This window comes from Meleagris gallopavo, chromosome 1, assembly GCF_905368555.1.
Source record: "Meleagris gallopavo chromosome 1, MGAL_WU_HG_1.1, whole genome shotgun sequence".
In the NCBI taxonomy this organism is placed as follows: domain Eukaryota; kingdom Metazoa; phylum Chordata; class Aves; order Galliformes; family Phasianidae; genus Meleagris; species Meleagris gallopavo.
The window spans coordinates 134152337-134166047 of record NC_139404.1 but is presented as its reverse complement, the minus strand read 5'-3'; the positions used below and the strand labels follow the sequence as shown (position 1 = coordinate 134166047).

Genomic DNA, 13711 nt, shown 5'->3' with positions numbered 1-13711 from the left:
AAAAGAACACCACAGACACAGAGCAGAGGACATATACTAGGCACATTAAAAACATGCTTTGCTGGCTGTTTCTCCCAAACTGCACATCCCAAAGATTAGCTGATAATGAATCTTTCTGCCTGTCTCCAGCAGACCTCAAGTTTACTAAATGCTATCTAGGGAACCGCAGTTCTTCTATCCAACTACACCCAGAATCAAAACCAGTTGTTTTCAATAAATCAGTAGAAACAGCTTGAGCGGATACATTTGTCCTCACCTTTGTTGGTGTTACATTGGTTGCAGCAGTTCTTAAAAGATACTGTGAGTTATAAGCAGGTGACTGGCTATAGTAAACAGATGGGCCAGTGGTAGCAACTGAAAAGGAAACCAAGAAAAGAATTTATATCCAATTTTTGTTACTGATTTCAATTAACATCCCCCGAAGATCAGTTCTGCTCATTCAAAAAACACTGCAGAAAAATTTTAAGAAGTCTTACTCGGTATAGCTAAGTGTCTAATTAAAAATTCAGCATCAACTTACCCGTTAAAGGAGCTTCATGAAGATTTTGTGCTCTCTGATAACCATCTGACATAGTATCAGTTCCATAGCTTTCAGCAGGCCATCGATGAGATGATACACTTACATTGGAACTGTTAAGTTTCATTTCTTGCATTTCATTCTATTAAAGACAGTGTTTCAATTAAGAGAATGTAAACGTATTACACAGATATTTGAAGAAAACCTAAGGAATGATCCCTATTCCTCTGTTATTTAAAAGCATGTTCAAGGTCTGAGACAAAAAAGTTAACTGCTGCAATAATCCACGATGTGCCTATGCTGTACACAACTGAGACTGTTCCCTGAAGCTAGAAATAAAAAAACCCAGAACCAAGAGGACAATAGCTAAGCTGAAGAAAGCAAAACTATCTGAACAGACAGTCCTTAGAAGCATTACCTCCTCCAAAGCTGTTTACCTTTAAAGCTTCCACTTGCTGACACAGCATTTGAAGTAAGGACTTGTGATCTTCTGCCCACTGAGGGAGAGTTTTAGGAGAAAACTGGAAAAAAAAAAAAAAAAAAAAAACCACCAAAGCTTATTGAACTTCAACTTTTTACACAAACATAACACATCCCTAAAAGAGTAACTGGCTAATATACCTTGTAGGTATTAGTTGGTGAGAAAGATAACTTCTTAGGTGATGGAATTGAATGTTTTACTTCCAGATTTGCAGCTTGTGAGATATTTCCGGATGCGAAACTTTCCTCTTCATCATTCTCTCCAAGCTCCTGGATCACTGCATTCAGCATTTCCGTTACGGTTTCAATAGATACTGGCAGCTAAAAATTGATTTGAAACAAGTCATGACTGCAATTCTTCCTCAGAACAAGAGACTGTTCTGATCTATAGCTGAACAGTACACAAGGCTTTCACTACAGAAATTCTAGATGTTTTTTTGTTGTTGTTCTTTTCCTCGCAGGAAAGCCCTACATCTGTTAAAATTAAAGTAAGAGGACAATTCACACAAGCATTAATTCTATATGGAAGCTATCAACCTCACAAAGACGACAGTGAGCAAAAGCTGTTTGTTTACACAGAAGCTGCAATCAAGAACATTTCATAATCTGATACCTTCACAGAATCTTCCCAGGATATACCACACACTGGAGTAAAGAAAGTTATTTGTCTTGATGGAACACAATAAGTTTAACTTGGCACGAAGCAAAGTCTGTTTTAAAAAGTCTGACTTGAAAGCAAATTGTCTCAATTTGCAGCAGTAAGCCAAACCAGTCCATCTCTCAAAACAAACCGTTAAGAAGGAATTACTTACTTTGTCAGCTACTGATGGATCAGAGGAGCTTTCATCGATGATCTTCATCAGATAATGCTTTCTTTTAAGAAGATAGGTTTTGTGTTCTTCTTGTTCTTCTGGCAACATATCGTCACTCTCAATCTCCTCTGCCTTTCTTTGGCAAAGCTAAGCAACAGTATATTGATTAATAAGAATCAGTCGGAATGCAAGCAAAAGAAAAGCATTTTGAGGTAATGCAATTTACAAACTTACTAGGGCAAGATTCCAGTATGAAACCACGTTCTTAATAGCTTCAAATGCTAATAAAGCATCATCAGTTTTGCCTTCAACCGCATCCAACATTGCAAATGCTATATGTGCCTCTTCTTCATAGGCTGCAACCTGAAAAACCTACAGCCAAAGCAAAAGACAAGTCACACATAACCTATATACGGACACTTGGAACAGTCAGTAATTGTAATCATCTAGTAAGTAATCAGACAGGAGAAGGTTAATAATATTACTAGTTTTCCTGTGATACAGAAAAACAGCTTTTCAATAAAGCTGGTACTAAGGGAGTTCAGTGTCTTCCACTCTGATTGCTTTAAAGCTGATAGTTCAAAAGAAAGATACTACCAAATATTAGCATTAGTAGTATAACGACAAAAAACCCCAACAACACACAAAACCAACTGAACCAAAAGAAGAAAACAACAACAACAACACTATTAAAAAAAACCCCAACCAATTTACATGTAAACTTGTGACATAAAACCCCTCTTACTCTCATCTTTGAATAATCAATCTGTACCTGAATGTCCACACTATGGAAATGTTTGAAGAGAGGATCAGTAGGCTCAGGAACACTTTTGTGCTTTTTGATAGTTTTCAAAACAAGCAAAGTTTTCTTCCAGTAATAGACACTTCTTCCAATATATTCTTTCTGGTCGTAGAAGGAGTTAAGGCTAGTGCCCTGTTGAAGAAGAGAAATTGAAACTGCCGCAGAAAATTCAAATAAAATGTTATTCATTCTTTTCCTTCTCTGATGCAGCTGTTTTCTTGAGAAGTTTCAATAATTTTTCTCTGATGCTTGTGATGTATTTCAGGAAGTCTCACTAGAGTCACAGAAAGTAACATACAGGTAGAAAATAATGTTATTTTTACCTGTGTTGTTAAGAGAGTAGTGAGGGAGAGAGAATAAGTTAGTTGCTCTAGTCATCCTATCAAAATTAGCAGCAGGTCTCAATACTATATTCTCATCTGATTTTATTTAGTTGGTTAAGTTTGCAAAATTAGAGAAAAACAGATGGTACTTACTCATAAATAATCTTAACTTACTGTTTTTTGCAGGCTTCTTGCCCAGTGGATAATTAAGGCAGGCTGAAGGCCGTGTTTCTCCAGGGCTCGCAGAGTACTTAATCCATGCTGTACAAGAAGCTTCAGTTTTGTTGCTGAGTCTGGCCTGAATATCAGAAGAAATATTCCTCAATTATTAGTCCCTCTCTGTTAATCTGTTCACACATCATTTGTTTGATGAATATAACAAGCAGTTTTAGTCCTAAGCTGGCTCTTCTTGACAAATACAATATTAGAAATGTAAAGCCTGTTTTTAGAAAAGTTGTTAAAAATCTCACCCCTACAGCAACAAACCCTTAATGCTCAAACTATGTCAAACAAAAGGAACTAGTTTTACACAACCTATGGGAATCAATTCAGAAGTCGTCTAGAAGTTTGAGTAACTATTTCCAAACTGAGGAAGCCTTACGTTGTTTTTTTCTGCATAAGTGTACGAACCGCATCCCACCAGGATCTTTGCTTCTCAGTACAGTACTGTTTGCACAGCAGCAATGGTAAGAAAGGAGGCTGATGTGTGCCATAGTGAGTATTAAACTTCTCTTGCAATTGTAAGTTGCTAGTGAACACCATCCCGAGTAAAAAAACCTGTTTTTGTAAGAATAAATAAACAGAAAGTATTAGGTACCAAAAAATTGCATTTAAATGCCTTTAAGAACTTGGAAAGTTTACTTACTTCAAGGTCCAGCAAGCAAATGGATTCAGGAGCATCTGTTTCAAGTCTTGATGTTTCTTGTGGCAAGTGAAAAAGCTGTTTTAATAATTTCCGCAGTGGGAATAACACTGACATAGAATTCCACTGCAAGCCAAGCCAAACAAGGTGCTGGAGACTACCACTGTGCATTCGAACAGCACCTATGCAAAAACAAAGGTTGTAAGATGCTAGGATCTGTCCCCTAGTTATGAAGACCTGTATCTGAAAGCTGGGTTTCATTACAAGAGAAGTAAGGAGCTCTGAATATTTCTCTCATTGAAGGACTCCCCCAGCAACCTCCTCCCACCTGTTTGCCTCTAACAAGCTGGAGCTAAGAATTTACAAGTAAGATGTAGCATTCTTCAAGTGATTCCTGCACCTGTTTATATTATATAAATAACTTCAAAAAACCCAATATCTATTTCATAAAAGTGCACAACCAAAGTATATTATACTTCAACTTCTCTGTCAAAGCAAAAAAAAAAAAAAATGGAGATAACATAATACTTCTCTAATGGGATTAATCTTTAGCTTATGTGCAATAAATGATTTTTTTAAATTTTGTATTTAAAAATATGATGAACAAACTTCTTCAGAAAGACTGTAGTAGCATAAACTTTTATTTTTAATATATAAAATACATATATATATTCAAAAAGAGAAAGGCCATAAGCCTTATTGCTTTGCACCCTGATCGGTAGTTTTAGATTGAATAATCTACATATTTTTGACCACTGATAGCTAAGTAAAAGACTACTAGCATTCTACTCTTGTTACACTCAAATTCAAAGCCAGCCTTCATCATCAAGTTAAGCTTAAAAGTGGAAAGATCTCATTAGCTCACAACTCATCCTGGAATTATTTTTATGTAACCTTTATTGTAACCTGTATTCATAGATTGCACATGAATAAGTATGTGCCTTCCTATTAGCACTTACAAGTGTACAAACACGAAAAGCTAAACAGGCAGCTTCAACTAGAAATTAATCAGAACTGACCAGAAGACAACAGTGTGGAAGCAGGAAGTACGTGAGAAACTCTTCAGAACCTGGCATGATGACACTGCCTCTCAGCTACAGCTGGAAGTGAAACCTTGCAATCCACTCTCTGATTAGGGCAATGATGAGCAGCTATTACAGACACTTATCTTCTGTAGCAAATGATGCATTTGTAGAAGCTCTAACACAGAGTCATGTTTATGTTGAGTTTAAGTAACATCTCTTACCAATATCGTATTTACTCAGTTCTCCTTGCACTGGTGCTTGTGTACTGACATTTCCCATATCATCTGTGCCAAGGAAAGATCTCTCTCTAGAAGCTCCACTCCCAAAGAGGCTTTCAAACAATGTAAATAAACCACTTTTGTTTGCAAAAGATTCCACAATCTCTTTCAAAAAGTCTTCCTTGCCGTGGCTTAAGTTCAGCAACATATGACCTAGAAAAACATAATGCCACATAAGAACACTCAACAATATTTGATGCAGTGGGTTGCTTTTGCTACTTGAGGCTGGGAATCAAGATTTCCCCTTATGATATTTACAAATTTCTAAGTTAGGCTCTTCCTATAATTAAATCAGTGTTTTAGCATATGGGCTGACAGCAGTCCCAAAGCATTTCAAAATCCAGTTTTCCAGAATTACTGTGTATTTTTATTATAAGGGCACTGCAATTGTCTTCAAAATAAGTAGCTGTCAGACTCATCTATTCAGGAACAATTCAGCCTGATGCCTGGTGTTTTGTTTTCATCTAGAGCCCACAGGATAGCGAAGACTGAAAAAGACTGCCTCAGCTTTAAAAAAACAAACAAACAAAAAACAACGTAACAGCAGCAAACCTGCTGCAACAAAGAAGGGAACAAAAGTGACAGGGAAAGAGCAATATCTTCTTTTACACTTGGGACTAGCAGTGCTTTCAAACAGTATATTAGTAGGCAGAAAGCAGCATACTAAGAGACATTAAAAGTTAAATTCTATCTTAATGTCCCAGAGATAAAAAGAAAAAGTCCATTACATGTCAAGATCAAGCTGCTGTTTTGCATTTCATATGTAGCCAAAATACACAAAGTTTTATAGCATATTCCAAGACAGCAAACATGCTCTTTAATAAGCCATTAACTCTGAAATTAGTTATTCATAAAATTAAAGTGGAACTACGGAACATTTGTAGTTATTAATTTTTATTACCAGACTGGCTTTTTCGGTCACAGGCCAACATTTCCAGCGTATCTTGCCCAGTAGGATCTCCTTTTATTAGTTTTGACTTTGGTTTAGGTATCTGTGGAAGAAAGAACTGTTACAGCTTCTTCACAACAAAAAGGAAATCACTTAATTTAATCTTAAAACTTAGAAAACAAGGTTGTTTCTTCCCTGAAAAAGACACTAGGTGAGTAATTGAACAATTGCAAATACCTTTAAGGGCACACAAGCTTGATCGAGCTCTGCTGTCTATGCATAAGTATGTGAGAGCTACTCAGGTCATTCCCCTCTTCCACTCCAATAATCCTAATATTAGTTATTTTAGCTGTTTACAGACAAGGGAATACCCTATAGGAAATACACTCATTAGCCTTTAAGGTCATTTTACTTCTAACAAGTGAAACAATTGAAGAGAGATTTTCTTCACATCACTTGAAATCTTTTAAAGAATTGTGGAAGAGTAAGATTTGGTGAGGAGACAGCCCTAAAAACAGTAGTTAATTTTTGGAATACAGGTGTTCAATGCATGCACAGAGAGAGCGTTCAAGAACTGCAACAACTAAAAGCACAAACTGAACAGTGACTTACATAGAAACTTTTCAAATAACACAACGCTGCGAGTTCACATGCATCTCTCCATTGTGCCTCATTGTTCTGGGCCATTTTCAGCAGGAAAGTTCCAGCATGCATGTAGAAGTGTCCTTTCATTTCAAGGAAGGTACGAGACAGCTCATCGGGTCCATTCACATACGGTTTCACAGAGTGAAGCACACGATCAAAACTAGAATGTAGACAGGATTCATTTTCAGCAAAGCCTTGGTAAAATCTACCACGTGCTTCAGGTCAGTGTTATTTAGCCATCAATGAAGTAACTTGATCATTCAACTGCTACTGCCATCCTCTATAGCTTAAACCTGAGTTGCACAAGAGAGTAGGACAACAACCTTGAGCTCTTAGAGCTCTGAACACTGTTTATTGAAATGAAATCAATAAAGTCAGTACAAAAGAGAAAGTAATGGAAATAAAGGAACAAATCTTAAATGAATTGGCTACAAACATTGTTTTGTACTATTCCAGCTGTGGCACACATGACACAGCCTGAAGTCATCTGGATTAGCTGATCCTATCAGTTTTCTCTTAAGGAGAATGCAGGTGGTTTCCTATATCCCATTTATACTAGACATGTAAAATTTCTCATTATTTCAGTATGTGTTATATTAACTTGACCAGGACAAAGCTAACCCACAAGTGCCTGTGAAATGTAAATTAGCTGAAGTCAAGAACAACATTCTCATGCTGAAGTGAAAGAAGATAACTGGCACAGAGTATCACTGAGTCTTCTCTGAGGCTTGTAGCTCAGACAGACACACAGCTTGAGGATCAAGCCTAATAAGATTTTTTCTTTGTGGTTAGTACAGAGGAACTCCTCTTCCATTCACAAAACGGCTACTCAGTGAAAATTATGTCTGCTAGATGTTCTGTGACCCAGAAAAAAAAAATTCAATTTCTTTTCTTTCTTTTTTTTTTTTAAAACAGAAAAGTTAAAACAATACCTTTCAAGTGCCTCTCTGCTTTCTCGAACATCTCTAGAAGCAAGTGTCATTTTAACGAAGCTAGAATAGGCCAGCAGATGATCTTTCTTGATAGCTCTCCAATTATTTTTATCAGACTCCAAGTCTCGTACTGATTCGAGGTATTCCTAAAGAATAAAGTTCATCAGAGAATAAGGAACCACCATCCTTCTATGAAGGCAAGAGCTTCTCCAGAACACGTTGCTACATAATCCAGTTTCCCAAGTGAGACACTAACATACTCTTCAGCAGCAAAATTCCAGAAATGATTTGCCTGAGCAATTTCCTCCTGGACGGAGCTGCTGTATCTAACTTAGTACTTCAGCTAGAAACTAAACAACTCTATAAGGTTTAAGAAAATCCCAAGTAAATCATTGGTTTTGGCAAACATTACATTTGAAGGGGTTAAGTCACTTGAGAATTAGCTGCCATTGTAACGTTACTAAGAGAATAACACCAGTTTCAAGGATATGGGAGATTATGACATGATCAAAATATAATTAAATACCTCAAATGTCTTTATGACACACGAACACCATTCCAAGCTTGAGTCTACAGGTATTTTCTTCTCTGCCTCCTGACAATGAAGCACAGCATCTCTTAACCTATTATTTGAACGGTAGAGAGCAACCAGTCTGATGTTAAGGTAGATATCATCTGGTCTCGCATAGAGTTCTGTTTGAATCATATCAAAGAGCTGATTCCATCCATCTTCACCTTTATGCTCCAGTAACTGCTCCTATTAAATACAAAGGCAACGTGTTAAATTTTCATTCTCCATGAGAGCCTTTTCAGCAACTACATTACCTGACTGCTTTCTCACTGCCACTATAGACTACATTACTTAAACTACTCTGAAAAGCTGTTGGGTGCTACAGAGTTTTACAAGCATTCTAGAAGTGAGGAAAAAAAAAAAACACAACACAACTTTAGAGTTTGCCTCACATAGATGCTAAGTAAGATGCTAAATTAAGATCGTCAAATAATTTGGTTCAAAGATGGCGCACCTTGATACAGAACAGCTTGTCTAAAAAAAAAAAAAACCAAAAACACAAAAAACCCACCAAACACCACACAAAAAACCCCAAAGCATAAGCCTCTCAAGACTTCAGTTTCATTGCTGTTGTGCTACAGAATAACGCCTGCACAAAAGCGAGATAGTATGACTGAAAGCATTTACAAAGTATTTGGGAATAACAGCACCTCCTACATTCTACAGTTTTTAATTCAAATAAAAAAAAAACCTAGAAAGCAGTGTAGTCACATAATAGAGGTAATACTTTATCTAATCTTGATTTCTTGAATACTATTACTAACATGGTTTTCCCATCAGTTGCAGAAACTGAAGTTTCTACTACACACAGAACAGAGATTAGAAGTTGGAATTTACCTTCAATCTGTAAGCAGCAGGATTCCCAGGGAAGAGCCTGGCAGCTTTCTCAACCCAGTACTTGGCTCTTCCATCAGTGATGTCGTTACTGCATAGTAACTCTGCAATCTTCAGTACAAGATCTTTCTGCATTGGATTCAGCTCCACAGAACGCTAGTTTTCCCCATGCACAAACAAGAAAAAAAGGTTACTGGTAACTTGACCTTGCAGTCCATATAGAACAAGAAAGAAAATACGTCCCCCAGTAAACATACCCAGTAAGTCAAATTAGATCTATAAATACTTTCTCACTAGTTTCAGAAAAACCTCCTTTTTGAAAGCCCACCACTGGTTTGTAACAACCAGACAACTGCTGGAATTCAGAACACCACAAGAGAAACAATGCCAAAACCAGCTCCTCTGCCTCTACCACCAGCTGCTACTCTTCTCAGATCGCTGGACAAGGAGTATCTCTAGTCTAACTTAATATGGAGGCTCCTGAAAACCAGAATTAAGTTACAGAGACCGACAGTACTCCACTGTGCTGGCAATGAGACTTTTGTGCATATCCTCTCCCTTCCCAAAGCCCGAATAGTGAAATTCACAGTTAACATTTCATATTTACATGCTTGCCTAATCAGAACCGTATTTGCCCTGTTTCCTCTACCTCTGAGGAAACAAACAAACAGCCCACACTAACAAAAAACAAACTGTGCAACTAAGAAACACTCTCAGTCCAGTCTTTCAGTAGCAGCTGCATTACTGCTGTTACCATAATCCCTACTGTAGAATTCTACAGGGATCACAGATTCTTTGTCCAGTGGGAAGAAGAATATCAGAGCAGGCAGCACAAAGATCAAGTCCATTTACGAAGGAATAAAGCAGGACATCAGGGAGGTGAGTGAAGCGCTTACCTTGTAACACCCAAAAGCTTTTTCTATGTTATCCTGAGCTTCATAAATCTGTCCCAGAAACCTGTGAGCTTTGGGATCTCTCTCTTGGACACTGAGATAAGTAGAAATATATCTACAGAGTAAATAAAAAAGGAAAAAAAAAAAAACACAACCAGAAGGATCAGTATTCCTCAGTAATACAAGTCCCCCTACAACCTGTAGCTAATGTGGGAATGTAATCTGTCATACAGGACATCTAGCCATATTTAGTTCTAGGTGCTTGATCTAGACCTTCAAATAAGGAACAACATTATTTCTACATGTACAGATTCTACATATTTGCCTGCAAGTACTGGCCTTTATTAAATAAAGCAGTAGTTCACAGAAACTGTACGAAGGATGTAATACAATGGCATAAAAGACATTCCAACCAGATGAGTTCTTACAGCACACTATGACTACCCATCCTTTAGGCTGCTGTTTTAAGATTTAAATGGCATCAAATTCTCCCATTTACTGCTACCTTAAAACAGCATGATAATGGTCTTGATTTCTCTGCTCTACTTCACTTAGCTTTTCTATCACAGAAAGAACAGAACAGAACAACATACGTAACACTTATTACCTTTTAGCAAGTTCATATTCTTTTATCTCAAAATACAGCTTAGCAAAAAGGAATCCTTTCAACGATCTCTGAAGGAAAGAAAACATGACAGGTACATTTTAGATATACAGTACTTCTGAAGTAATTGAATAGGGAGACTCTTCTTTTCACGGATGCATAATATTTCTAAAAACTTCTTCATAGTTATCAGCTTCAGTTCACTCCTTGTATTCAGGGCTTTGTTTTTGAAAGATACAGGATTAAGAAAATAATGTTTTTTCCTAATAACTGGCAATGGCTACTACCAAAGCAAAACTGGGGTTACTGGCAAAGCAAGCAAGTATTTACACTTGTTATATTTCATAAACACTTCTGACTAAAGAGAGAAGAATGTGGTCAGCTACAGATAAGCTTTTTTTCTTGCAATGTATCTACATTGCAGAAGAAAACAAATGCCACAAATTAAGAGTCCAGTTCCTCCTGCTCGTGCTTCTATCACCTTCATCTCTTGCCTGCCTTGTTTTCCTTTTTTTTTTTTTTTTTTTTTTTTTTTTTTTTTTTTTTTAAATCTTCACTTCTATTTCCTTGTTCTGCCCTTCGGTCAATAGCTGTGGAGAGCTACGTTTCACCTTTCACTCACAGAGTCAAGTTCAAGTTAACTTGGACTGATAACATCAGCACTAAATTACTGCACTGAAGAAACATTTTTTTACCCATGTGAATGAGCTCGAGAACTAGAAATCATGAGCAAAAACTTCATGGTAGACATGAAGTAGGAGACAAATCTAAAACCTGGGCTCCACATATCTCTTCCAATGTAGCCTCTGTTTGAGAATCAGGAATACTGGAACTAGTTACAGCTATGACTCCAAACGTAAAACAAGCTTCTACGATCTAAATACACTTGAGTTTAGTCTCCTATTCCCTTCCTACTCCCAAGTTACTCCTGAAAAATTTTCACAAATGAATTCAAAGGAACTCCAGTTTCCTACTTTTCAGTCTGTATTTTGAAGTATAACACGGATACACCGACATGCACCAGAGTGGAATCACGCTTGACATCTCCTGTAAACAGGGTTGGAAAGAAACTTCAAAATAAATGCTTACAGCCTCGTACAACCCTCCTCTCCAAAATCAACACAGCAGAAAAACTACTTCCATCACTGACTGTGATGTACAGCTAGTTACAAGCATCATTGAAAAGATGATACCAAACCCACAGCAGTTGGCCTTGAGCACTACAAAAGGAAGGCAATATTTTTTCATTGAGCCCCACAGGAATACCCACACTGTTGAAGACTGTCTCCGAATTTAGCAGCAATACATTCAACACTGTGCAGCCTAAACAGCATCAAAATCAACTGAACAAAGTGCCAGGACAACTCCACTGCTGTTGAAGAAGGCCAAAACGAGGATGCATGCAAGCCTTACACTTGCATCAAGGCCGTGCTGCATCACGATGTGCATTCACATTATTACAACACACTGCTGAATATTCCACATCTGCAATAAAACCAATTCAGAGCAGCAGAGTGGGACCTTTCCAGATGAAACTGCTCCTATGAACCGCATCAGTCAGCTCACCGTGACCTGCACACCATTTTCCAGATACCAGGGAATCATCTGGCTGCCCAGTTACTAATGCACAGCAGCGAAGCTATTTCCCCCCACCACTCCCTCTCTTATTACTGACGTTTCACAACGCCGTCACACAGACGGGAATAACAGCCACACAACACACCAAAGAAATTCAGAAGCTTAACAATATGCATTCCCTATTTTGCTTCCTCAAGAGAGGGAAGGCTGGAAGCTCGAGAACTCTGGCAAGACCTCACTGTGGCTTTCCAGCACTTGAAGGGAGCATATAAACAGGAGGGGGAATGGCTGTTTACGAGCGTGGATAATGATAGGACAAGGGGGAATGGTTTTAAACTGAGATAGGAGAAATATAGGTCAGATATTAGGAGGAAGTTTTTCACACAGAGGGTGGTGACACACTGGAACAGGAGTGGAACAGGTTGCCCAAGGAGATTGTGGATACCCCATCCTGGAGGCATTCAAGGCCAGGCTGGATGTGGCTCTGGGCAGCCCGGTCTGGTGGCTGGCGACCCTGCACATAGCAGGAGGATTGAAAGTAGATGATCATTGTGGTCCTTTTCAACGCTAGGCCATTCTGTGATTGGATGATTCTATTCCCACAGAGCAGGAAGGATCCGTACTTCGCTACGCCACTGGGCTCCTTCGGAAGTTACCAAGGGCTCACCAGTTGTAAGAGGCGCGCAGCTGTAGCAAACCACGTCTCCAAGGAAATATCTCCGCGCCCTCCCTCCCAGCAGCCTCCGTCGGCTTCAACTCCCCACCCACACGACTCCACGAGCCCCTCAGCAAGCTCTGACTCACCAGCGCTCCCGGCAGCGGTTACGCCACGACCCCCCTGCCCCGTGCCCGAGGGATAAGGCCGCAAAGCGCCGCCCGGCCGGGCAGCCCCGCGCCTTTCCCGCGCACCAGGCCCGCCGGCCCCCGCCGGCCATCCCAGGCCCCGGCAAAGCCCGCTGCCGCTCCTCGGGCCCGGCACCCGCGGGAGGAGCGGAAGGACGGGGCGGGCGGGGAGCGGACCACACCGCGGCCCTGAGGAGGCCTCGGAAGCGCCGCCGGCGGTGCCGGCCGGGCCCGAAGCACTCACCTCTCTAGGAGAGGAGGCGGCGGCCTGCACGGAGGCGACGTATCTCTCCACCTCGGGCTTCGTGCGCCGTATCATGGCGCCGAGCCCGGCCGTCCGGCCGGTACTCGTCGTCGGAGACCGCGCCGAGCCTCGCCAGGAGAAAGAGGAAGCGGCGGAAGGCCGGCACTCGTACGTTACGCAAGTTCCCGCTCCACACACGGCGGAACGCCCTCCGCTGCCGATCGCGGCGACGCGCGACGTCACGGCCTCGGCGTGGGACGGCGCACGCGCCGAGCGCGCACATGCGCGGTGAGAGCGGCTGGTGCGCGGTTGGTTATCGTGGCGGCGGGAATTTGAGTTGCGGAACGTTACGCCGCGCGGCGCGAGCTGCCTCTCGGCGCGCCGCCGGTACCGTCCTCTACCGTCCTCAGCCTGTCCGCCCTTGGGCGGTCTTAGGAAACTCAGCGCCGTGTGAGGCCGTGCTGAGGTGTTTTCTTCACCTGCAACGACGTGCTGCGTCACCGCGACTGTCAGCGTCATCCGCCAGCCATCAATCAAGCTTTATTGCTTTACTGCTTGGACTCGTAGACGGCGAGTTTT

The 13711-nt window shown here is 40.4% G+C and overlaps 1 protein-coding gene across 2 annotated transcripts in view; it reads right to left on the bottom strand.

The window, feature by feature from the left end:
* The window catches only part of LOC100545924 (RANBP2 like and GRIP domain containing 4), a 30371-nt gene extending 16984 nt beyond the window's left edge, over window positions 1-13387 (bottom strand). For both annotated transcript variants that reach the window (XM_085214791.1, XM_085214797.1), the window contains exons 1-19: window positions 13133-13387; window positions 10471-10538; window positions 9867-9978; window positions 8974-9126; window positions 8092-8322; window positions 7566-7711; window positions 6601-6793; window positions 6001-6091; window positions 5043-5252; window positions 3800-3978; window positions 3536-3711; window positions 3109-3232; window positions 2582-2743; window positions 2044-2181; window positions 1810-1956; window positions 1139-1318; window positions 955-1038; window positions 521-659; window positions 257-354 (exon numbers count right to left, since the gene is read on the bottom strand). In XM_085214791.1, the coding sequence (XP_085070917.1) occupies window positions 257-354; window positions 521-659; window positions 955-1038; window positions 1139-1318; window positions 1810-1956; window positions 2044-2181; window positions 2582-2743; window positions 3109-3232; window positions 3536-3711; window positions 3800-3978; window positions 5043-5252; window positions 6001-6091; window positions 6601-6793; window positions 7566-7711; window positions 8092-8322; window positions 8974-9126; window positions 9867-9978; window positions 10471-10538; window positions 13133-13207 (2706 nt within the window). In that variant the 5' untranslated portion in view covers window positions 13208-13387. The remainder of the gene's footprint in view (window positions 1-256; window positions 355-520; window positions 660-954; window positions 1039-1138; window positions 1319-1809; window positions 1957-2043; window positions 2182-2581; window positions 2744-3108; window positions 3233-3535; window positions 3712-3799; window positions 3979-5042; window positions 5253-6000; window positions 6092-6600; window positions 6794-7565; window positions 7712-8091; window positions 8323-8973; window positions 9127-9866; window positions 9979-10470; window positions 10539-13132) is intronic.
* Window positions 13388-13711: the final 324 nt, after the last annotated feature.